General features: G+C 33.2%; 2 protein-coding genes across 5 annotated transcripts in view; one reads left to right on the top strand and one right to left on the bottom strand.

The window, feature by feature from the left end:
* Window positions 1-4,134: 4,134 nt before the first annotated feature.
* Window positions 4,135-23,787, bottom strand: LOC132751445 (beta-catenin-like protein 1). Its single transcript, XM_060741600.1, has 16 exons — window positions 23,674-23,787; window positions 17,998-18,177; window positions 14,582-14,688; window positions 13,879-14,018; window positions 13,627-13,724; window positions 13,010-13,103; window positions 12,410-12,501; window positions 11,497-11,569; window positions 10,881-10,939; window positions 10,080-10,228; window positions 9,520-9,698; window positions 8,583-8,680; window positions 7,715-7,795; window positions 6,988-7,125; window positions 6,398-6,470; window positions 4,135-5,480 (listed from the first exon to the last, which is right to left on the bottom strand). The coding sequence occupies exons 1-16, from the start codon at window positions 23,701-23,703 to the stop codon at window positions 5,392-5,394; spliced, it is 1,680 nt and encodes a 559-aa protein (XP_060597583.1). The 5' UTR covers window positions 23,704-23,787; the 3' UTR covers window positions 4,135-5,391.
* The window catches only part of LOC132751415 (zinc finger CCCH domain-containing protein 18-like), a 34,275-nt gene continuing 33,240 nt past the window's right edge, over window positions 23,713-24,747 (top strand). For 2 of the 4 annotated variants that reach the window (XM_060741569.1, XM_060741590.1), the window contains exon 1: window positions 23,803-23,943. The gene's annotated coding sequence lies outside the window, so the exon portion shown is untranslated. Of the gene's footprint in view, window positions 23,944-24,747 lie in introns of all 4 variants that reach the window. The other 2 variants (XM_060741577.1, XM_060741584.1) reach the window with 2 other exon arrangements.

Genomic DNA, 24,747 nt, shown 5'->3' on the forward strand with positions numbered 1-24,747 from the left:
ATTTCCTGTCAAAACTACACCTAAATAACAAAATTTACTAACAACATTTAACCTTACATCATCATAATATAAATCAACTTGCTCAAACCTATTTCCTAATTTAAAAATCATAGCAACTGTTTTTGTAGTATTTACAGTGACATTCCACTTTAAACAATATGACTTTAATTTATTCAATAATATTTGCAAGCCATTTGACGAATATGAAAACAACACAGTATCATCTGCGAACATCAGCATAAATATTTGCAATTCTTCTAAAGTTATTGTATCAGCCCTATTATCAGCAATATACCTTTCCATGTCATTTATAAACAGTATAAAAAGCAAGGGAGACAATGTTTCGCCTTGCTTAACGCCCATATAACTATCAAAATAATCAGTAACATTACCTCGCACCCTTACACAAATTTTCACAGAGTTATACATAGACTTTAACATAGTAATAAATTTAGAAGAAAAATTATATTGCATTAGTTTATACCAAATACCATTCCTATATACCATATCAAAAGCTTTTTTAAAGTCTACAAATGCACAGTACAATTTTTTACGTTACTGGTGGATTATTTTATCAATTAATGTCTGCAATACAAAAATACAATCAATTGTGCTTCGTTTTTGTCTAAAACCAAATTGACAATCTGTTAATATGTTATTTTCTTCGGCAAATTTTCGGGCTCTATTATCTAACAAATATGAAAATATTTTTGAAAAGATGCTTGTTAACATTATTCCCCTATAATTGTCAACATTGCTAAGATCACCTTTCTTTGGAACAGGTACTAATATTCCCTTTGTCCATGATTCGGGATAAACACCCTTACTATATAAAAAGTTAAAAAGTTTACATAATATTGGTGCAAATTGGCAAATCAGCAATTAGCAAATAAGCAATTAAGTAGTTGGCAAATAAGCAAAGTGGCATGTCCCTACCGGCATTCCATAATCAAACATTCTTGTCAATGTATATCGAGTGCTTTCACTCGCGAATATATGTGACACAGTTTTGTCGTCTGCAAATTTTTTTGGAAGTGCCATTTATAACGTAATAGGCCTCTGTAATAGGCTGAAACGATGTATACATGTAGGCCTATATGCCTGGTTTGAGAATTTAACAGCAAAGCTACAAGTAAGGGTCCGAGAACATGCCCTCTAGAAAATTTTAAAAGCTAAAATGCAAATGGTTATCGTTATCTTGCCGTCCGTGGACAGGCTCCAGCAACATTTTCAATTTTGACGTTTTGGGAATTCATTTTGGGATTCAGTTTGTCTCTGTTTTATGCGATCGTCTTTGCTAAATGAAACTAGATCTAACATTGGTAAATTTATATGGCTACCTGTGCAAAATGAAAATTTAAGCTGATTCGCATACGATTTCTTTGTTTGAGATAACATCGAGTGATAACAGAAAAAAACTGGATAAAAATCAAAATAAGGGTCATATGTAGGGTCAGTAGATCTATCAAATTAAAAAATATATACATTAACTTTCAAACTCGCATATTTCGTAAAGTACTGATGACTTTTGTTCTAATTAAAATGTCATGAACTTTATATGCCACTTGGTCTTCAAATCCACTTTGAAGTTTATGTTGAAAAAAACAAATCTATAATAGTCAATGGTGAATTGTTTTTTTAAACATAAATTTTAATTTTGGTCTGCACTGGCCTGGTTTCTCGCATGGTACAATTTGCACTAGCAGTGTCAAGGCAGGATGAAACACGATTTGATTTTGTCAGATTCTTGTGCCCAGAAAGTGTCGGGACGGACTTTGGTACTTTGTTGCGGATTCTGACGTCCTTTTGATTTCATCTGTTTTCTTCTCTCTTTTTTTCATACGATACCGACATGTACTTACGACCAATCAGAAATTGATTGAATTAATAAAATTTACAACATGTCAGTGGTATGATCAACGCTACCTAGTTTAATCGCAAGTCAAATTTTACAGAAACAGTGGAGGAAAAAGACATTTCAGGCCAAAAGTGTCATCTTTAGTTAATTATTGGTTGGAAGACAAGTAAAATCGGGAAAATAATGTGCAAGCCCGGGCTTTTTTACGATACGGCAGCTACACGCCTGGTTAACAAAGCACCCGTAAACAAAAATCTTCACTTCTTGGAAACACATACTTGATATGATGGATTCGACATTTCTTCTCTGTGCGGGTATGGTACATGAAATTTTGTGTGTTAATTTATGTGTACACATTTTTGCAAAGGATGGATGCGACTGATTGTGATGCAATATACATGTACTGTCACAAATGATTAAATTATATGTCTAGTTTAAATCCTAAAAACCCCACAAAAAACAACAACAACAACAAACACATATAAACGTCTATTTTTTCTGAAGAAGACTAAACGTCGAAAGCTAAAGAAAAGCGTTTGTTTTCATTGAACCGATTATATATCGTTTAAATCCTAAAATTCTCTGCTTTAAGAATGTATGCCAGTAATTACAATCAGGCACACAATTATAATTGATCTTATGAGCGCGTGCATTTTCGTGTATAATTTTCAATTTGATCACAGCCCAAAACTGAAGTTTTAAAAGAAAAAGGTTTCAACAAAAAATCACCTGTGCTATATTTTTTAAATGTAAAAGTGGTGATTTTATATTCTAGAACATTTTTTTTTTTCATTTAAAACTTCAGCTTCCTGTGTTCTGATTTCACAGCCTGGGACACAAATAACAGTGAGACCAAAATAATAAACATGAAAGTCCTATCTGATCACTTACGTAACGTTTATGTTAATTACGTTGTAAACCCACGCAAAAAAAAAAAACACGCAGTGCTCATGGTTCACGTTGCGCGGTAGTTGCGTCGAGAGTATAAAGCTATTGCATGAAATTCACGTGGTTTGGAATCGACATATTTTTTAAGTATCATATCTGGTTAAAGAGAGCGAAAGAAGTAAAAGGTAGTGTAGTACTGAATGTTTCAAACGAACTAATTTGTAATTAAGGCAGTAAAACGTTGACTTCCATACAAAATGATTAACATTTTACCTCACCTAGCCGTGTTTTGACGGCTTTTTGTCCCCCCTCCTTTTGGGCCTCAAACAGTGAAAAATGCCCTATTTAGGCCCCAAACACTGTTTTTCGTTTGAGAAATGTTGTTAAAAAAGTGATCACTTTTTCGGCGCCGTCCCCATCAAAACGGTACATCAAGGGGTTGCCAGAAGGTGTGCCCCCTTCTGTTTGGGGGGGGGGGGGTTGAAGGGGTGCGGCAGTCCCCCTCATCGCCAAGAAAACGTTTGGACATGTGGCAGGCTAAAAATGGCCTCAGGTCGATCTTCAGGTAACGTGTAACCAACGCTGAAAAGCCTTTTACTCTATCTCAATCCATTGGGAAGTTTCAGCACTTTGAAATCAATTTTAATGGGGAAAAAAACATTGCATAATAGTGATTTTTGGCAATGGCCCACTGTTGCCATGGTAACAGGCATCTATGGTTCAGTCAACATTCGTGAAAAGTTTCATCAGTATTGAAGCATTTTTCATAGTTTCATAGCAGTTTGAACTCGTAACAGGAGGCTTTTCAATGAAAACGGCCATTTTTCACAATATACATAGCCAATGAAGTTTTGGAAACTGTAATAGGACACACACAAATAGTTTTGAAAAAAACCTAGACATTTTTTTATGTTCAATGGGCTTAAATTATGAAAGACTTGACATATTTGAAATTTTTAAAATTACAACATTCATTTTATGCATATGAATGACATTTCTTAATTATGACTCACTGATCACAGCAACTATATGGCCAAAAGAAGATAAATATCAGTGCCAACTCTTCCCATTCGTCTGCAAATAGTCTGTCAATGTCAGATCTTACGGTATGTTTTACATGAAGCTAACATTATATAGAAGCTGAATTTATCCGATTGTATTCAGTACCTTCCAAAGAACACTGTATAGAAACACATCTACTTCCTGTGACAGTGCTGAATTGTGTCAGCTTACAATATATGATACAATAAGTGGAATTAAACGGCGTTTGTACATGTAGTTGCAATAACCAGTACACATTGAATTTTATAGACTTGCAATTAATAAAACATACATTTCGTTTCTACACTGTGAAGAAGACGGGGTTAAAGAAGGACTAAAACACAATCCACTCTATCCTGACATCATTCTTGTTATTTTCAATGGAAATCCAAATTGAATGCATTTTTTTTGACAACTGAAAAGTGCATTATTTTTCTTCAACAATAAAAATTTAACATTATTACCTAGGATATTTTCAATAATTTCCAATGGGAGTAATATTATACACATCTCATGGGTTTTTTACAGTCATCACAATCAGTGTCCATGATATCCTTTTTAATCTTTTCTTGTGTGATTTATCAACTTTCACAATTAAGAATTTATATAAATCTATGCCGACTAGATTTTATCATACCCATAGGAGTTTCTGATCGTCTTCAATGTTGTTTTTTTCCACACATTTCTTACTTGATAATTTCTTGTTCCTTTAATGATTCAATGGCCATATTAAAACAAAATACATGGTGAGAAAGAGCAGAAAAGTCAATTGCTGGTATCCTTCAATAACTTGTAACTTCTTTTTATTAGCTTGTTGTAGTCCAAAGATACCCAAAGTAATAAAATAACAAACTACAATAATTGCAAATATGTCACACAGTGAACAGATATACATAATTCCTTCTCAAAAATGGAAAATTTATCAATTTATTAAATTTATTTTTCAAATCTGGATTGAAAACTCATATAAGTACAGTATGAAATTACAATAACAAGAGTTATTTAACTTATTTTCAAAAGAAATAAATATTTTAATAAGTTACTTTTATGAAAGAATTGCCTGAATTGCTTTGAAATACCGAACTACTATTTTGATATATATAACATAAAGTGTAACAACATCAAAAATATTTCCTCATATTAAATGAGTTGAATAATACATTATCTCCATTGAGTTCATAGCATCATTTTATTAAATAAAATTGTTCTTAATTCAAAAGTATTAAATGTATTTACTGTATCTTAACTATCTATAACATGGTCTCTACTTAAATTGCAATATTTAAAATTATAACTTTTTCATCATCAATACTACACAGTATTTCACCTAAATTGTTTTCAAACCATAACAAAATATTACAATGTTATTATAACAATATTTCAAATAAACATTTTTCTACATTCAAACCAAAACAAAAAGTCACAATAGCATCTCAATTTCTTTTTATCAGTACTGTTAATTTCTCTTTCTGACATTATGACATCAATATACCAACAGTTTCAGGCATATGACCCCTAAATCCGAACTTTTTGGACCCTAATTTACGGACGAGTGGTAACAACTCTTTTCACATTAAAACCACAAAACATCCCCAGTCATCACATCAGAATTTGTCAACAAGCTGTAAGATATGATTCTGTTCTTCCTCTCTTGTATCCGGATCTTTTGCGTCTCCTATGTTACCTGCATATTCTGAAAATATAAATATTGCAGTACGTTTTTATCATATGACATAAGACACGAATTGTAATATCTACAAGTCTCTGAAGAAATGTATTAAAGTTGATGGGTGGATGTGTGTGGTTTACCCTCTGTATCACCGCAGCGTGCCAGATACAATTCACAAAAGCACAGTTCAGCCACTGAACATTTCCTAGACAAGCAATAAAGCAGTACCAGTACTAAATGCTGTGACATTCCTAGAGAAGTGCAAGTTACTTTTGTGCATGCCAGGGCAGTGGTAGAGCGTGAATGACCATAATTAAGGATTTGAGCCGCGCCATGACAAAACCAACGTAATGCGTTTGCGACCAGCATAGACCAGACCAGCCTGCGCGTCCTTGCAGTCTGATCAGGATCCATGCTATCAGTTTCTTTTTTTGTAATTGAGTTTGTAAGCAAACTACATGGATCCTGATCAGACTGCGTGGACGCGCAGGCTGGTCTGGATCCATGCTGGTCGAAAACGCATTATGTTGGTTTTGTCATGGCACGGCTCATTTAATGATCCATCACAATGAAAGTGACCTTCACTGACCTGGAATCAACCTTGGGTGACCAGATTTAAAAACAGACTATCTACAATTGAGCTAATACGGTAGTATGTAATGATGTGTAAATTCCCAATCTGTAATGAATTTATTTATGTAAACCAATATATGAAAGAAATTACAGTAAAAAAATGTAGTATGAATATGAACCTCACATCAAAGTATATGCACACCAGTGCCATATTGTTTTTAGAGTCACAAAAACTGCATAGGTAACTGATATAGAGCCTAAAATAACAACCGATATTAATGTATTCATCATTATAATAACCACATATTGAAATACTGTATTGTATCAGGATTAATCTTGTAATTTTCTCTATTGTCACAACAGCTTACCTCTCATTATATTTCTTATTGATTTTACTGAACCGCCTCTCATATTTAAAATCTGTAATACCCGAGATTTTATCTGGAAAAAATAAACAAAACAAATATATATCTTAAATCTAAAACAAGAAAAGATAAGCCATGTATGGTAAAATCAGAATTTTAGTGAAAGTTTAAATTTTTCTTATTTTTTAAATTTCAGAATTTCACAAAATATATATACAAGATAAACTTTAACAGAACTGAAAGAAAAAATTCGCAAAGAATTAACCTTGCTAATAAATCTGAAATGTACAAATTTTTGTATGAAAAAAAGCAGTTTATCCTATTTACAGTTATATTGAAAAGATAAAATATAAAAGATGTTTACTGTGCAAATTTTATGTGTTGGGTTTTTAAGTCACATTAACACTATACAGGTCATATGTCAACAAAATTGCAACCAGTGCAGACCAAGATCATCCAATACTCCCAAGAACCATCCTATTTATTTAGCAAGATAGGATTAACTGCCAGGCCAGAACAACTAAACTTTTGGACAATTAAAAAGTACATGCAAGTAATTGAAACACAGATATTGTTCACATAGAAATACATACACTTGAAGGTCCTGTTACACATATTTCTAACATAATATAATCTATAAGCTGCAGTGTGAAAAGTCCGGCATCAAGTCGCCGTAAATAAAAGCTGTCCTCAAGGTCTTCATCCACATCTTGTCCCAGATATTTTAATCTCTAAAATAAACATGGTCTATGTTTAACATTACACTAGAATTAAATGTATCATAAACAAGAGCCTCCCTAGACAATACAATTGATAGAAAAATACCTTTAGTTGCAAAATTGATGTTATCACTGTTTAACTAAACACAAACATTATCATACACCAGAGCTGACCAAAGACAGTGTGCTTGCTTATTCACAATGATTGATAGTAAAAGAGCAATTCTGGAATTCGGTTAAGCATATTCAGGGACATTATGCGGTAAAATCCAATCTAAAGTTATGGGTCTTTTGTTGGTGACTTACAATAAAGATCCCGAAAACATTTAAAAAGCTTAAAGAGAATAAAGATAGTTGTAAATGTGATATGAACTTGCAAGGGAAGTTAACACTGATATCAAAGTTGGGTAAACAAACTCCATTTTTCTCTAAAAGTGACAGTATGGTCATTCTACTGGACAATGTACCAGCTCTAATCAATTCATATAATCCATATGTTACATGAATATTAATCTATTTTGAACATTTAATTTGTAATTCAGAAAAAAATACATATATACTAATGCAATAGTGTAAAGAAAAGCCACTACAAAATACTTACACTTTTTTCTCTTTCAATCTGATTGTCAACATGCCTCACTTTGTCTAGATATTTAAAATGTAACTCTAACAATCTCTCCACCTTGAAATTGAAATAGTAAAACACTGGATCAGATACATATATAAAACATTGTTAGCTTAATACTTGTATATTAGTTTGATTAGCAATTTTTTCATACAATTAACCCCTTTCCTATCGAATCCACTTTCCACTGTCAATTTAAGAAATTTCTATATCAAAATGCTTTATCTAGCAGTCAACACTTAAGTACAGTTTAGCCATTCTATACTGGTGAAAGAGACAATTACAAGTTTTCATCATACCATAACTGGTGACTTCAACAACTCATGAAATATTAGACCATACAGACATTTAACAAAGAAGATTGGAAGCTCTCTCACCAGGAATAATTTTACCTGGCTACAGTATATCATTGGTCAGTGGTTTAAAGTCAGCAGCTTAAACATAAAAGCCAGAAAAGTCCCAAGAATTTATACAATACAGTTATTTTTTGATAAAAGATGTGCTTTTTATCATCATTTTAAAAACATTACAACATAATAACATACCATGTTCTGATAAGGACAGTACCATTAACATTTAACCTGCTAAATTTGTGTGATGGATTTGCCCAGCGCTGAATTTGGAACTGTATTTTCGATACTGATTTGGGATTTTAACATCAAAATAATTATGATCAGAATACAAAAATTGAGCTACAAACATTATAGTCAACTGTACAGATGTGAAGACTGGCCAGACTCTATAATGGTGGCAAAGGCTGATCTCTGTTCTATCAGGTTACAGGTTAAATTTATATACCATATCACTGCAAGTATCTAACTAAGCTATAGGTTGCAGACTTTACCTTTTCATGATCATTTTCGATGAATTTATTGAAGAGACGCTGCCTTTGTGTAGACTGACAATTCCTCAACATTGATCCAATTATAGAACTGATATGTTCTGTAATAGCAAAATATAATAATCATATTAATATATTATGTTCAATATAAATAATATTTAAGACAAGTGAATAATATGAGCCGTGTCATGACAAAACCAACATAGTGGGTTTGCGACCAGCATGGATCCAGACCAGCCTGCGCATCTGCGCAATCTGATCAGGATCCATGCTGTTCGCTTACAAAGCCTATTGCAAGTAGAGAAACTGATAGCGAACAGCATGGATCCTGATCAGACTGCGCGGATGCGCAGGCTGGTCTGGATCCATGCTGGTCGCAAACGCACTATGTTGGTTTTATCATGACGCGGCTCATATCATCTCTCAAATATTTTAGTGGTGGAGTGGTTAACAGACTAGTTATAAAAGGATTGCTAACTGGGTGGGTTCAAATCCTGTTTGGGGCAAGCTGTTGTTTCCTTAAGCAAAAAACTTTACGTTCATTGCTTAGTACTGATTAGTTCCGGGAACAGATTCGAGAATGTTTCAATAAGCTTATTTATGACAACAGACCTTGGACATTAACAATAATGTTGGTTTTCCTCTCAATGTTTATTCAGAAATTATGTGAGATATATGAAGAAATTAATAATTACTGGTTAGTTATTCTGGAAAGCCAGTTAGGTGGACTAACAGCCAAGATGTGATTAAAAAATGTGTTTGATCCACTTAAAATTGACAAACATACAGTTCTGTTCAAGCTTACTTTCTGAAAAAAACTAGTACCAATGTTTTATGAGATATATAACAATTATCCAAGAAGGGCTTGTACTAACATCCTGGAATTGAGAAGCAGACACTTCCTTTCTATTCAGCTGTGGTAAAGTAATATAAAACAAACCTTCTAGCTCTTCTGGGGGAGGTCCAGCCTTGCCCTGTTTTGGTGTTTTCATAAAAAGTGGAAATATTGTTCTCAGCCCTAAAATATCAACAAACTTCTGACAGTTATCCGTTCCTTCTACACCCGTCATGGCATGATTCAACACTTTTATTCCACAATTACGAGACATCTTCTTTTCTCTGTAATATCAACATAACATAAATAAACCTTAGTCAGCTGGCCATACCTGATTCTACCCATGTCGATGCCATCTTATAATGGTCTGCACCGTTGGCAATTTGTCAGTATTTACATGTGTTTATAACATTTCTCAAAAACAATAATGAATAGTTTTGTCAAGATTGAAAGATCAAAGTCCATTAAATGGTTAAATCTAATTATAAGGGAGCTGCATTTAATTAGTAGGACACATGCTTTGGATCTAATCAAGATCTCGTCAAGGACACTGTTATTTCCTTGACAAAAAAATACCCTGTACTGCTAAGAAATTGATGAGTTTTTGAACCTAAAACTAACATGTCCATGTGACTAAAAACAAACAATTAAGTGAAAACTCTCACCTCAACATGAGATTCATCAACTGTAGCCCCTCCCCTTTCAGGAAACGCCCCCGGTTTATTGGTGACATAAGACATGAACACAGGCAATTGAATATATTCTCCATCATTTCTATTTCTTCTTTTGATGTTGGATCATGACGCTTGTACCACTGAAAAAATAAAAAATATTGATCCATGTTTGTACCATTGAAAAGAAAAGAAAAAATTAAATCAAAATGCTTAAACTCTTGAAAAGTCAATAATGTATCATGACACTTATATCACTGAAAAGTAGCTATTAGATCAAGATGCTTGTACCATTGGAAAATTTAATATTGGATAATGACACTTCTCCATCCTTCATGATGGAATTACTGGCCTTGGGTTTATCAAACTCTTTTATTAGTTCTGTCTCGAATCTAAGGATTTTCATTAGTCAGTTTACATTCTGTGCTGGTTTCTGACCAATCAAATACCAGAATCTGAGTTTGAGTTTGGAAAAAATTCTTTATAACCTTGGACTGGTAAGGAAATCCCAGAAGTATGTACATAGTTGACTGATGAAAAGTACAGATCATGCACAACAGAGTACTGTAAGGGTTTGAATGCACTTGTGCTTACTTGCTTTTTGCAATATCTTACTTAAAACCATACACTTGACTCCTGTTAAATTACAGTCTTGACCTGCTAATCTGGAACAGATTATAAGCACTTAAAGAGAGTTTAGCATCAAAATACTAAACAATAACATACAAAATAGCTAAAAGTATTATCAGACTAGACTGCACACAATGAATGTACTGATTAAATTATGACACATACCGCTAACTGTTGTAGAATAACATCTATACCGTCTATATCACCCAGAATCTGTCTGTTATCTGTGAGATAAAAATATAGTACAGTAAGTTAAATAGTAAAATAAATAAGTACTTTTCACCTGTTTGCTGAACTTTTAACTATAATTTTGTGACATCTTGACTTTTAGCCAATCAGACATAAAAAATTAATTGTATAAAGGTACTCAGGAATCAAATTTTACAAGATAAATGTAAGTTTTATTATATGATTTCTTATAGGTTGGTTTATCACATGTTAATGTGAAAATAATACTTCAGTTGTTGTTGTTGGCTCTTAACTGGTGGAGGAAAACATCAGGTGCCAATCTGTACATTATTTCAGGCACTTGAGTAAAACCACCAAATTCTATAAGCTAACTGGATAGCTTTCTAACATGAAAGTATTCAAAATCGTTGAGGGACAAGTGGATTATAAGGAACAGCCCTTACCACTTTGCCACTGACGCCCATTATTATAATGTGATATAATATGTTACTGATTGTCCATCCTAAAAGATCGTAATACAATCAAATCATTTAAATTGACTAAATTCAATAAAAAAAGACAGTTAATACAAGAAAAAATCTAATCCACTTACCATCACTATTTTGTAAAAGTATGGCCAATATTTCTGTAGCATATAATTTGTTGGCATCAAATGGCATCTTAGACTGTAAACAGAAGAATGACAAATTGTGGCATGGTTACATCATACAAATGTTTTACTTGTGATATGTTATAAGCCTTTGTTATTACACATGTATACTAGTTAAGTAAAATTTTCACAAGGAATTAAATTTTGTCAATTTCGTGAATAGAACATTTTCCCATACATAAGTATTAGGTTAGTATCAAAGTGTCATATGAATTCAACAGAACTTAAAGTAGCAATTTCCTTATATTCAACATCCCCAATAAGTGTCTTATTTCATGAAGTTTTGCCCTAATGAAAATATCTGATTTTACAGTGAAAGTGTTTATTTCAATTTTAACCCTTTCACCACTAAATTTGTAAAATAAACTTTCTCTTATAATAAAAGTTTAAAGTAAGAAGGGAGTTGTGGCATAGATGTTAAGTTGTCTGCAATTCAACAAAGATATAGAAGGTTCAAACCCTTTTTGAGTTACAAATAATTTAACTCATATGACACCAGGCCTCAGGGTTATAAAACTTTTTCTGAGCTCTGTCTTGCAACTCAAATTTTTCGTTGGACATTGAACATTCTGTACATGTTTCAGACCAACCTGAAAGCTGACAAAAACTTTCTTTTTATCCTCAGACCCTATACTAGTAAGTCCCAGTGAAAAGACTCAAAAGTGTTAATAAACAAATCTCACATTGGGCGACTAACATTATAGGGTCAGATCAGACTATATGGAAATCCACACTAGTAGTCTGACCTATGAGATAGATTTTAAAAAGTATTATTAACAGTGACATAATTTAGAGTAATTTTATCTTAAAGCGCAGAATTTTTGTGAAGAACTGTATATATAACAAACTAACTTACCCTAATTCTCTTCAGCAACCACTGTAGAAGACCTTGTTGGGCAGCTTCTGCACACATCTCTGGCCGAAACTCTGCCATGTTTTCTATTACAGCTAAACAGAAACATAAACATACAATAAATGTATGTCATAAAATAATAAAGCAATACACTCAAAAATATTTATCTTTAATCTTTTTTTATAATTTTTTTTTCTCAGTGATCATACAGTAATACAGTGTACATAACATATAATAAACTTCTGTCCAGATAATACAAAAGCATAGCCACAAAGAGTTGTTTTTTTCACACAAAGAGTTGTTTTTTATCTTTAATCTTTGTACCTGGACAAATACAGATTTAACATTGATTTTTGTCATTTTTTTCTGACTTTCTTGCCGTGATGGCATTTATAATTTATAATTTATGAGAACACAATCCCATCCCATAATCTTGGTATTCAGCTACCAATGAATCATTTGTAATAAAAATCTGACCAACAAAATTAAGCAAGGTGATTCTTTGATTTCTGTCTATGTATAATAATGTACATAAATAAACCCAGTCCATTACCCTTTCTCTAACAGAACAAGCAATGAAACGAACAATAAAGTTAGGTTTACCTAATGTATTATGGACACCATCAGCCTCTTCTTTCACATTTTCATCAAGCCTCTCCAAGTTCTGTACCAGTAAAGCCACTACTTGCCCTTCAACCTACAAATATTGACAATATTTTTTTTCACAAAATCATTTTCCCCTTTTGGAAAGCAATACCCTAGCAGTTTATAACAGTTACCAATTATGGCACCACCATCAAGATGAAGCCAATTGATGTAGCGCACCTCCATAACTGAGGTAATTTCTGTGGACAGTAAGTGTCTCAATCTAGATTAAATCACTTAATATCAATGCTTGACAACAATTTTACTTATTAAAATGATCTTTATGTTGTCAAGAAAACCAATCTGAAGCCAGGCAGCTGTCAATCATTTGTACTGTGCTAAATTTGTATAATGGATTTGTCTTGTTTTGATATTTGGAGCTGTCTATTGTTGATCTGGGGTGGCTTTAATATCTAACTACTAATATAAAGCAACTCTAATGGCATGAGCATTGGGCAAGTCATGACTGCCAACAGTCTAAGGTCGAACCAACGACCCCTTGATTCTAATTCAATGCTCTCCTTAATGAGCTAAGCTAGAAGAATGAAATAAAGAATCTAGTGAAAGATACTCACAAGGGCTCCTATCAAGGCTGCAGCTCCTTCATCACTTTCATTTAGTGTGTCCACATCTGTCAGTTCCTGCATCAAATCCACTGTTGCTATGGAGATATCTATACAAGGTCAAGGTCAATAGCAATGTTTTGGGGGTTTTATAGTGCTATTAAATTTAAAGCCATTTTAATGGTACTTATTACACATAAAAACATTACTTCAATCATTTGTAGGGAAAATGACAAAAATCATCTTTAAACTAGAAAAGGATACCAGTGTTTTCGTGTGTCAATAACTGTAGCATTGACTGTACTGTGTTTAAATCCACCAGAATATGATACAGTTCCGGTGCCGTGGCGATAACGTGCATTTCCTGTATAACATCGTTCAGCTCCACCTCTGATTCCATAAACCTAAAACACAATAAATACAACAAAATTTGATACTTAAAAAAAACTTCGGAATAAAAAAAACAACTTAAAGAGGCATTTTAATTCTTATTTAACTTTAAAATTAAAAAAAGAAAATACAAGTACATGTATATACTAAACATGAATGATTTTTTATCAATGAAGTTGTACATTTCATCATCTCCTAATGTTTACTTGAGACAATAAAATTTTATCTACACAAAACAGTCAGGTAGAAAGTGTGCAAGACTATTCTCAGTGCTTAATAATTAAACAATGTATGTAGGACTAATTTAATTTCACAAAGTGGGATACAATTTAATTAAATTACATGTAAGAGTTACAAATGTATGTATCAAGGAAAGTGATCAACAATAATGATCCAAAATACCAAGTAAAATTTTGTATGAACACTTCCAGTTGTTTATAAGACATATGACCATATCCAAGTGTTATGCCAACACCAGGGTCATTAGAATTACCTCACTATTCTGCTTAAGTTAAGCTATAAATAATGAATAGTATTAAATTCACTGACAACAATATTCAATATCATATCTAATTACTTTTCTGGCATATCTGGAAACTTGATTCGCATTTCCTGATTTTTGTAGACAGATTTCTCGAATTTCAGCACCAGTTTCTTCAGATTGGTTTCATCCATTGCTTCTACCTATGAAAATATACCAACTAGAAATGTGTCATCATGCCACGGATGTCCCCGCATGCAGCCAAAATTTCAAATGTTATAATATTTAGTTCCAAATTTGTTTGCACAAATTATTTTTTTCATTCTATGTTCAAAGCCCCTAAAACTTTTCAATGTTAACACAAACCATTTTTATACAATGTTCAAGGCACTGAAATTATTCAGTCTTAACCTTTTGAAAATAGCATATTGCATATTTGTAGCCAAAATAATGGCTATATATATATTTCCACAAAATTGTGAGTGCTGAAACTGAAAGTTCAAAATTTTTCCAACATTCAGGAAAGATAAGTTTGTCCAAAATCATTGAACAACAACCAAATTCCAACTTAAACTGCTTATTCTAAGATGTATCTACCGGTATATTATTTTCAAAGTGAAAAGGACATAACTCTGCCAAAAAATCATCGAACCATGACCAAATTCAAACTTGACCTGCGCATTCCTTTGACATATCCATATGTCAATTTTGAGTTGAATATGTAACACTGTTGGGTTGATAATGAACAGAAACTGTAAATATCATATCATTTTCAAAGTGAAAGGGGCATTAAATCATTGAACCATGACCAAATTCGAACTTGGCCTGAGCATTCCAAAAATATATCCATATGTCAAATTTGAGTTGAATGTGTAATACTGTTGGAGAGATAATAAACGGAAACTGAAAATTTCATATTATTTTTAAAGTGAAAGGGGCATAACTCTGCCAAAAATCATCAAACCATGACCAAATTTGAACTTGACCTGTGCATTCCTTTGACATGTCCATATGTCAAATTTGAGTTGAATGTGTAATACTGTTGGGGAGATAATAAACGGAAACTGAAAATTTCATATTATTTTCAAAGTAAAAGGGGCATAACTCTGCCAAAAATCAACAAACCATGACCAAATTTGAACTTGACCTGCGCATTCCTTTGACGTATCCATATGTCAAGTTTGAGTTGAATGTATTGTACCATTGGGGAGTTAATGAACGGAAACTGAAAATTTCATATTATTTTCAAAGTAAAAGGGGCATAACTCTGCCAAAAATCATTGAACCATGACCAAATTTGAACTTGACCTGTATTTTCTCATGACATATCCATATGTCAAGTTTGAGTTGAATGTGTTGTACCGTTGGGGAGATAATGAACGGAAACTGAAAATTTCATATTATTTTCAAAGTAAAAAGGGGCATAACTCTGTCAAAAATCATCGAACCATGACCAAATTCGACCTTGACCTGTATTTTCTCATGACATATCCATATGTCAAATTTGAGTTCAATATGTGCAACGGTTATTAAGATAATGAACGGAAACTGATGATGACGGAATGACGGAATTAAGGAATGACGGAACAGGGTAACACTATATGCCCTTTGCCATTTTATGGCGGGGGCATAAAAATGACAATTATCTTAATGATAATTATTCAAGCACAAAATAGATATAAACTAGAACTGCCACTATCATGGCGTGAATACCCCCGCATACCACTTTGTCAGAATCAACAATGGCCATTTAGAGCTCAAGGACAACCTTCCTGTTTGAGGTTACTAAGCCAGTGCATTGCTAAGTTATGTATTCTACATGCTTCAAATGTGAAAATGTCAAAATCAATACATTGCAGACAGGACATTCTTTAGCAATTGAGAAGAAAAGCTTTTTTTGTCAAGGTCCCTGTGACCTTGACCTTTGACCCAGTGACCTCAAAATCAATAGGGGTCACCTTATAGTCATGATCAACATCCATGCCAAATATGAAGACTGTGGGTCAAAGGAATCTTAAGTTAATGGGTGGACAAACTTTTTGAAGTCAAAGTCCCTATGACCTTGACCTTTGATCCAGTGACCTCAAAATCAAAAGGGGTCATCTACTAATCATGATCAACATCCATGCCAAATATGAAGACTGTGGGTCAAAGGAATCTAAAGTTATTGGGCAGACAAACTTTTTGAAGTCAAAGTCCCTGTGACCTTGACCTTTGACCTGGTGACCTCAAAATCAATAGGGGTCATCTACTAATCATGACTAACCTCCATGCCAAATATGAAGACTGTGGGTCAAAGGAATCTTAAGTTATTGGGCGGACAAGCTTTTTGAAGTCAAGGCCCCTGTGACCTTGACCTTTGACCCAGTGACCTCAAAATCAATAGGGGTCATCTACTAATCATGACTAACCTCCATGCCAAATATGAAGACTGTAGGTCAAAGGAATCTTAAGTTATTGGGCGGACAAGCTTTTTGAAGTCAAGGCCCCTGTGACCTTGACCTTTGACCTAGTGACCTCAAAATCAATAGGGGTCATCTACTAATCATGACTAACCTCCATGCCAAATATGAAGACTGTAGGTCAAAGGAATCTTAAGTTATTGGGTGGACAAGCTTTTTGAAGTCAAGGCCCCTGTGACCTTGACCTTTAACCTGGTGACCTCAAAATCAATAGGGGTCATCTACTAATCTTGACTAAACTTTATGCCAAATATGAAGACTGTAGGTCAAAGGAATCTTAAGTTCTTGGGCGGACAAGCTTTTTGAAGTTAAGGCCCCTGTGACCTTGACCTTTGACCTAGTGACCTCAAAATCTAGAGGGGTCATTTACTAATCATGACTAACCTTCATGCCAAATATGAAGACTAAGGGTCAAATGAATCTTAAGTTATTGGGCCAACAAGTTTTTTGAAGTCAGGCCCCTGTGACCTTGACCTTTGACCTAGTGACCTCAAAATCAATAGGGGTCATCTACTAATCATGACTAACCTCCATGCCAAATATGGAGACTGTAGGTCAAAGGAATCTTAAGTTATTGGGCGGACAAGCTTTTTGAAGTCAAGGCCCCTGTGACCTTGACCTTTGACCCAGTGACCTCAAAATCAATAGGGGTCATCTACTAATCATGACTAACCTCCATGCCAAATATGAAGACTAAGGGTCAAAGGAATCTTAAGTTATTGGGCGGACAAGAAAAAACCGACGGACAGCCGGACGGACGGCCGGACAAGCTGATTCCAGTATACCCCCCTTACAACTTTGTTGTGCGGGGGTATAATAAACAGTGTAAACTCATGTTAAAACAATTCTCTGAACCTTTAAACTGCAGGAGCAGAAAGTGATATTCCTTTGCTACCAGTATGACTAGAATCTTTTCCGTTTGTTGCTCAGGATTTGTATTTTGATAATGAAATCTCTTCAAGTTTAAATGGACTGTTCCATATTTAAAGTAAGACAAAGCTGTAACACAAATTAAGCTGGCTATATATATCTAAACAGAATTGGACTCACGTCAGGTTCATTCTCAACCATCTGTAGTATTTTCTCTCTCTCTTCCTCACTGATGCCGGCCTTGGCGGATTTACCACCACGCGGTTTCTTCTCTTCATAAACATAATCATCGTCGTCGTAGTCATCATCGTTATCATCAGCAATTTGTCTCTTCTTGCTTTTTGGGTTTGGTTTGTCAGGCTGAAAAGTTCAAATGTAGTTACATTATTTTAAAGTATGCTTTCAGAAAAAAATAGGTAAAGAAGATACATTAAGTTATCTACAGTAACACTAGTTTACTACCGGTATTATGAAACAAGTGGGCCATGAAGTCGCACTTTTAGCTCATGTGAAATAAAGTTGTTATATGTTGAATCTCATGCTGGGTCTAACACATGATATTATGAGACAAGCAACTGGAGATAAGCGCCTCAGCATGATTTGTCTTATCAGCCACATGCATCACCATTTTGTTATGTTGATCCTTGTGAAAGCATATTTTTTTGTAGGAAGTTAAAAGTGTCCAAATAATAGATATATATCAACCAGCTGGAGTAAGATTCTAACATTCCCTCTGTACTTAAATTGTCCAAAGATGACATTATGAAAGTTAATCAATGCAATTTTTGATAATAACAACATTAATAAGATTTAAACAGTTATATTGATACTTATGTCCTACATAAAGTACAAGGATAAATTTAAGAAGAAAAAGAGTAATTTCTTTTGACACATGTATTTAACAAGCTAGCCATGTTGTTACCACATTCCTGCACATCACATGACTTGTGAGACTTTATGTTTGGAGACCTTTGCTGACCTGTGACCTAAGCTATTGTAAATAATTATAGCTTTGCAATGTATTTTACTATTTATATAATAAGATTGGATTCATACTGATGTGAGTGATGATAAAATAAATGATATTTTATGTTTATATATAATAGTACATTACTCAAAATTGTGTAGGCCTATGGTCCATTACTAAAAACAGAAAAATGAATGATTTTTAACAGACTTCCCTATTCAAAGGCTTTGCCTAATTTCACATTAGTTATTCATGTTCTGTTCACAAACTCCCAAATATTCTGGCAGCCTTTGCAAATTGGGTTAACCCATAACTTAACTGTTGCACAATGTCAACATAAAAGCAACATTTAAGTTTTTTTTTTTTGTTATGGAAGCCAGAACTATAACATATTAAGAGAATACACACATTGACAGTCTCTATATGAACAACATAAATAACCGAGAAATATCAGCTGAAAAAATACGAGCAGTTTCTTTTATCTTCAAGTGAAATCAATATCTTAATGCTAAAACAATACAAATTTAGCCGTTTTTAAACTGCTAGTTTGGGGCAATTAAATGTCAGATTTAAAGATTTATTACACCAATGAAAAGCTTGTGATATTAGCTTCGTCTCGGTATTATATTTCAACAGATCGTTTTGACACTAAAGGTATTTAAATTTACGGTTAAACCTACCACAAGTCAGATCATTTTACATAAGATTTATACAGTGAGATATGCAACAGGATATCTTGACCAATGACAGGAATAGCATCAGGGATTTACCAACACTTAATTATATTAAGGGTCCATTGGACAAATGAACAGGGGTCCACCACAATATTTTGGGGGTTGACTCCAAGACAATTTCCAAAATTGCTGACTTTGCTCACAGAAGAAGTACAGTAAGATTGCAATATATAAATGACTGCATTGTAAACAACAAAATGATCTTTCTTAGATTTATTTCTCAAACAAAAACAAAAAAAGCTTTTTAGTATTTTGACTAAAAACGAGTCAGTCTAGACATTAAACAATTAACTCAGGTGTACTACACACTGTTTTAATTTAGTCTCCTGGGATTTGCCGGACGCAGGATCCTGTGTCATATATGCATACAATGCTGAGTTTTGAAAGTTTTAATAGTACAACTTTCAAAAAACGGGTTAGTCAAACTCTTGGCTATAATGCAAGTGTTACAAAACATTCTTTCATCCCGTAGCTCTAACCATTTGTATCTATCTTACCTGACAGACTGGAATGTTCAGTCATGTTTCAGTTTTGTGGACTACTATGATGATGTACTCGCTTCAGTTACAGTTGACGAGACTGGCTCATCGTCATCTCGTTTTTTGTTTCGAACCCCCCCCCCCCCCCGCCAAAATTTCAGATGTTATAATATTTAGTTCCAAATTTTTTGCACAAATTTTTTTTTTCATTTTAAGTTCAAAGCCCTTAAAACTATTCTATGTTAACATTAACCATTTTTATACAAAGTTCAAGACACTGAAACTATTCAGTGCTAACCTTTTTGTAAATTGCATATTTGTAGCCACAATAATGGCTACATACATTTCAACAAAAGTATGAGTGCTGAAACTGAAAATTCTAAATTTTTCCAACACTCAAGAGAGATAACTTTGTCCAAAATCATTGAACCATGACCAAATTCAAACTTGAACTGCTTATTCCTAAGATGTATCTATATGTCAAATTTGAGTTGAATGGGTACAACCATTGGGGAGATAATGAACGGAAACTTAAAATTTCTGATTTTTCAAGAGGGATAACTCTGTCAGCTATCATCAAACCATGACCAAATTCGAAATTGACCAATGCATTCTTATGACATATCCATATCTTTAATTTGATTGAATACGATCGACTGTTACGGTGGTAATGAATGGGAACTGAAAATTTCCTTTTTTTTCAAAGTTAAAGGGGCATAACTCTTCCAAAAATCATCGAACCATGACCAAATTCGAACTTGACCTGCGCATTCCTTTGACATACATATATATATATTTCTATGTCAAATTTGAGTTGAATGTGTAACATTGTTTGGGAGATCAGGAACAGAAACTGTAAATTTCATATTATTTTCAAAGTGAAAGAGGCATTACTCTGCAAAAAATCATTGAACCATGACCAAATTCGAACTTGGCCTGGGCATTCCTTTGAGATATCCATATGTCAAATTTAAGTTGAATGTGTAACACTGTTTGGGAGATAATGAACAGAAACTGAAAATTTCATATTATTTTCAAAGTGAAAGGGGCATTACTCTGCACAGAGCTCCAGATAGCGTGCGTATAAGCGTAAAATACGCATAGAAAATCTAAAATACGCATCACTTTCAAAATTCGTGCGTCACAGTTACGCATAACAAAATGAAAATACGCTCGTATGTCAAAATTTATGCGTAAAAGAATAGAAGTGTAAACATTTGATATGTAGAAATAAAATGTTTTGAGCATAAAATACAATATATTTCCATTTAATTGCATTGAAAACTAAAAATTCTGTTGTCAACAACGCATGTTAAAAACGAAAGTAGCAGGAAATACAGAAGGGAGGTAACTCTCGTATATCTATCAACCTGTGAAATTATTGATGAAATTTGTGCAAGATAATCTTCGTAGGAGTTAACACAGTATTAAGTTTGTTTAGGCATCTATTGACATACTCAATATAAACAAAAATATATTTTAATTTCTTTAACTTTAGTTGTTGGAACACCTGCAGTTTTGTACTCAATATTTTCGTACCCAGTTTACAGTAACGGACAATTTTCTCTCAGACCAATAATTTTTTTTAAGGAAAGATAAAAAAGTCTTGTTTATGTTTCTTTAATTCTAATTTCAACTATAATTGTTCAAACTGTAGTACATGATAAGGTACATGCCAACAAAAATAAAGAAAGAAAAATATTGACTCCTAGAAAATAAAATAACTTGAGGGCTTCCACTAGTGGAAGTTTGGGAGTCTTTTACTCCTTCAATTGGCCTGTGACTTCCAAAAATCAATAATTTCCTTCTTTACCTATATAATGTGACTTCCAATATCAGAGATTTTGAAGTCTTTGACTTCCAAATTTTGAAAATGGAAGCCCTGATAATTTTGCTGTGTATCCTAAACTTGAGTTCCAGTATACTCTGGAAGTCTGACTTTACATGGCATGTTTTGTATTGTTTCACATTAAATCAGTATTTAATTTGTAAAGGTTTTTCTAAAAAAAGAAAATAAACAAACAAACAAACACAACAATAAGTTTAATTTGTTTATAAAAAATGCAAAATGCTTTTTTGACAGATTTTACCCCTTAAGTTTTTCAGAATTTGCATTTTACCCCTCACTCTAAATTTTGAGGGGTAAAAACCCCTTGGCCAAAAAAATTATCTGGAGCTCTGTCTGCATAAAATTTTTCAAACCATGACCAAATTTGAACTTGACCTGTATTTTTTCATGACATATCCATATGTAAAATATGAGTTGAATGTGTAATACCGTTGGGGAGATAATGAACGGAAACTGAAAATTCATATTATTTTCAAAGTAAAAGGGGCATTTCCATATGTCAAATTTGAGTTGAATGTGTGCAACTGTTACTAAGATAATGAACGGAAACTGATGATGACAGAACAGGGTAACACTATATGCCCCAGCCATTATATGGTGGGGGCATAAAAAAAATTATAAATGAACTTCATCCAAAATTCAATCAAAATAAAATAGATACCAAGTACTTTTTTAACAATGAAGAATATTGTTTATTTAAATAGGTTTTGTGATTAAACTCTTTAGCACTAAATATATTTAGACCAGGCCAAAACACCTTTTTTGGGGAAGAGGCCTCAGCCTTTCTCTTGGGGAAAATATGTGTGAATTTGGCATACTTTGGGAAAAGGGGTCTCAAATTTAACACAAACTTTTAACAAGTTCTTCAGAATAGAAAAGCAAAAAACACTTGGAAAAACTAATAAGGCAGTAAAAGACCTTAATTCAACACCTGCATTTAATTTTGTTCTAAATTCTATGGGAAATTTCAAAGACTTGGGAACTTTTAGGACCAAACTGGGGAAAAAAAGAGGCTAGTTTCACTGTTTGGTTGGAGAAGCAGCCTATATTCGGCCTCTACAAAGAAGGGTTTTTTGGCCCTGTTAGATATTAAAATATTAGCACTGTTAGCGTAGTAAACAGTGGTTTTAAATGAATTATTTATGCAATTATTATTTTAATTGTCACCTGATTTAATATTTCAAACTGTAATTATTTTTAGTCAGTTGACGAGTAGACTTACCTAACTTAACCCCGACAGTTACTGTAAACAATTTTTGTGTGCCCACGGTACTAGATTTCTATTACTACTAATAATTTATTTTAAAATATAGAAATTTATGACAATTTTTCTGTGTCCCTGTGTACGCAGAATTTATTTTTTGTGCATACAGGATGGCATTTTATGCATATATCACGCAGGATCCTGCGTCCGGTAAATCCCTGTTGCATGTCCTCTGCTAGTTGTGAAACTTTCAATGGTGTATTGTGAAAGTGCCATTGATCAGTTGATAATCACATTGACATTCTTCAAATTTCAACCACCATGCCCTTTCACGACACTCTTTCAATTTGAAGAATCCTAATCTGCACAATAATCGTGCAATTCAACAAAACCTACTCTTGACTTAACTACAACTAAAATCATATTTTCATTATTTTTTTTATCTAACCAAAAAAAAGTGTGGATTACCTCCCTTTATACCAAGGCTTAAACAAGATTTTAATGCATTATAAGTGGGGGGAAATTATTGACACTGATGTAATTTATTTTTCAAAAACGTGTATTCAATTTTCCAAACTCTATGAGTCCAACCATATGAAACATTATGGATAGATTTAGGATACCTGAAATGAAAGTAATTCCACAACGTCCATGTTTATGGTGTTACGGTAAAAATGTTATAGAGTGGAAAGACCTAGGATAATTTAAACGATAAAAATCTAAGCACCGTCGCCGTTCATGTGACTCAAGTGACCAATGAAATTTCAGTAATGGCGACGACTATGAGAAAAGTATTAATCGTTTTCTTATAAATTTCTGGCATTGTTTGTAAGATTTACGAAAATTGAATCAATCCTGTACCATAGGAAAGAATACACCAACGTTGCTTTATTGTAAGAATTTTGAATTTAGGCATATGATGTCTAAATTATGCCCCAATCGATAAAAATGAATTATTTTCTGAAGCCGGGGTATAAAAAAAGTTTCACCAACATGAGGACAACCGTTTTACGAGAAATTGATAACGCTATATGTCGTTATATAGATTCAGCAACAATATGGTGTCAGTGATGTCAATATGGTGTCAGTGATGTCAATAACCCGACTTATCACCACCAAGAATTATCTGCGGCAGTGCCTCAAAACCGGTAGTCAGACTATTCTCTCCCTTACCGTTTCCTCCCCTGACGTTTCCTCCCTGACGATTCTCTCCCTATTTTGGGGGAGAATCGTCTGCATAATTGCAAATATGCAGACAGTTCCCCCCATTTTTATTTTCATTTGAATATTATATTTGAAGTATTTAGATGTTAAATAAAAGGGTAAGTTTATCATTAATTGATACAAATTAAAGAAAAAATATTTTATTGAAGTATTTAGATGTTAAAAATGGGTATATTTCAATGGGTATATTTTATTGAAGTATTTAGATGTTAAAAATGGGTATATTTCAATGTGTTTAGTCATTAAAAATAATTATTGAATAATTAATTTGATAGGGATAATAATTAGATATTAATTATTGTGTTTTATTTTTTTTTCTTCTTTCATCTTAAAAATTAAAAGTACTGTAAATATTTAAAAACATATTAATTGATTATTTTTCATACCTGAAACAAAATTGCTTTGATGTTAAACTAATTTGATCTGTCTAAACAATAAGTGAATGTGCCTTTAATTAACACTTAAAATGTTGC

This window comes from Ruditapes philippinarum, unplaced genomic scaffold, assembly GCF_026571515.1.
Source record: "Ruditapes philippinarum isolate M1 unplaced genomic scaffold, ASM2657151v2 ctg247_1_1_1_1, whole genome shotgun sequence".
Lineage (NCBI taxonomy): Eukaryota > Metazoa > Mollusca > Bivalvia > Venerida > Veneridae > Ruditapes > Ruditapes philippinarum.

Coding starts and splice junctions, on each gene's coding strand:
- LOC132751445 (XM_060741600.1), bottom strand. CDS start 23,703: ATGGACGTTGTGGAATTACTTTCATTTCAG. Junction 13,725..13,878: donor ATTGACACACGAAAACACTG/GTATCCTTTTCT, acceptor GACCTTGTATAG/ATATCTCCATAGCAACAGTG. Junction 7,796..8,582: donor TCGAAAATGATCATGAAAAG/GTAAAGTCTGCA, acceptor TTCAATTTCAAG/GTGGAGAGATTGTTAGAGTT.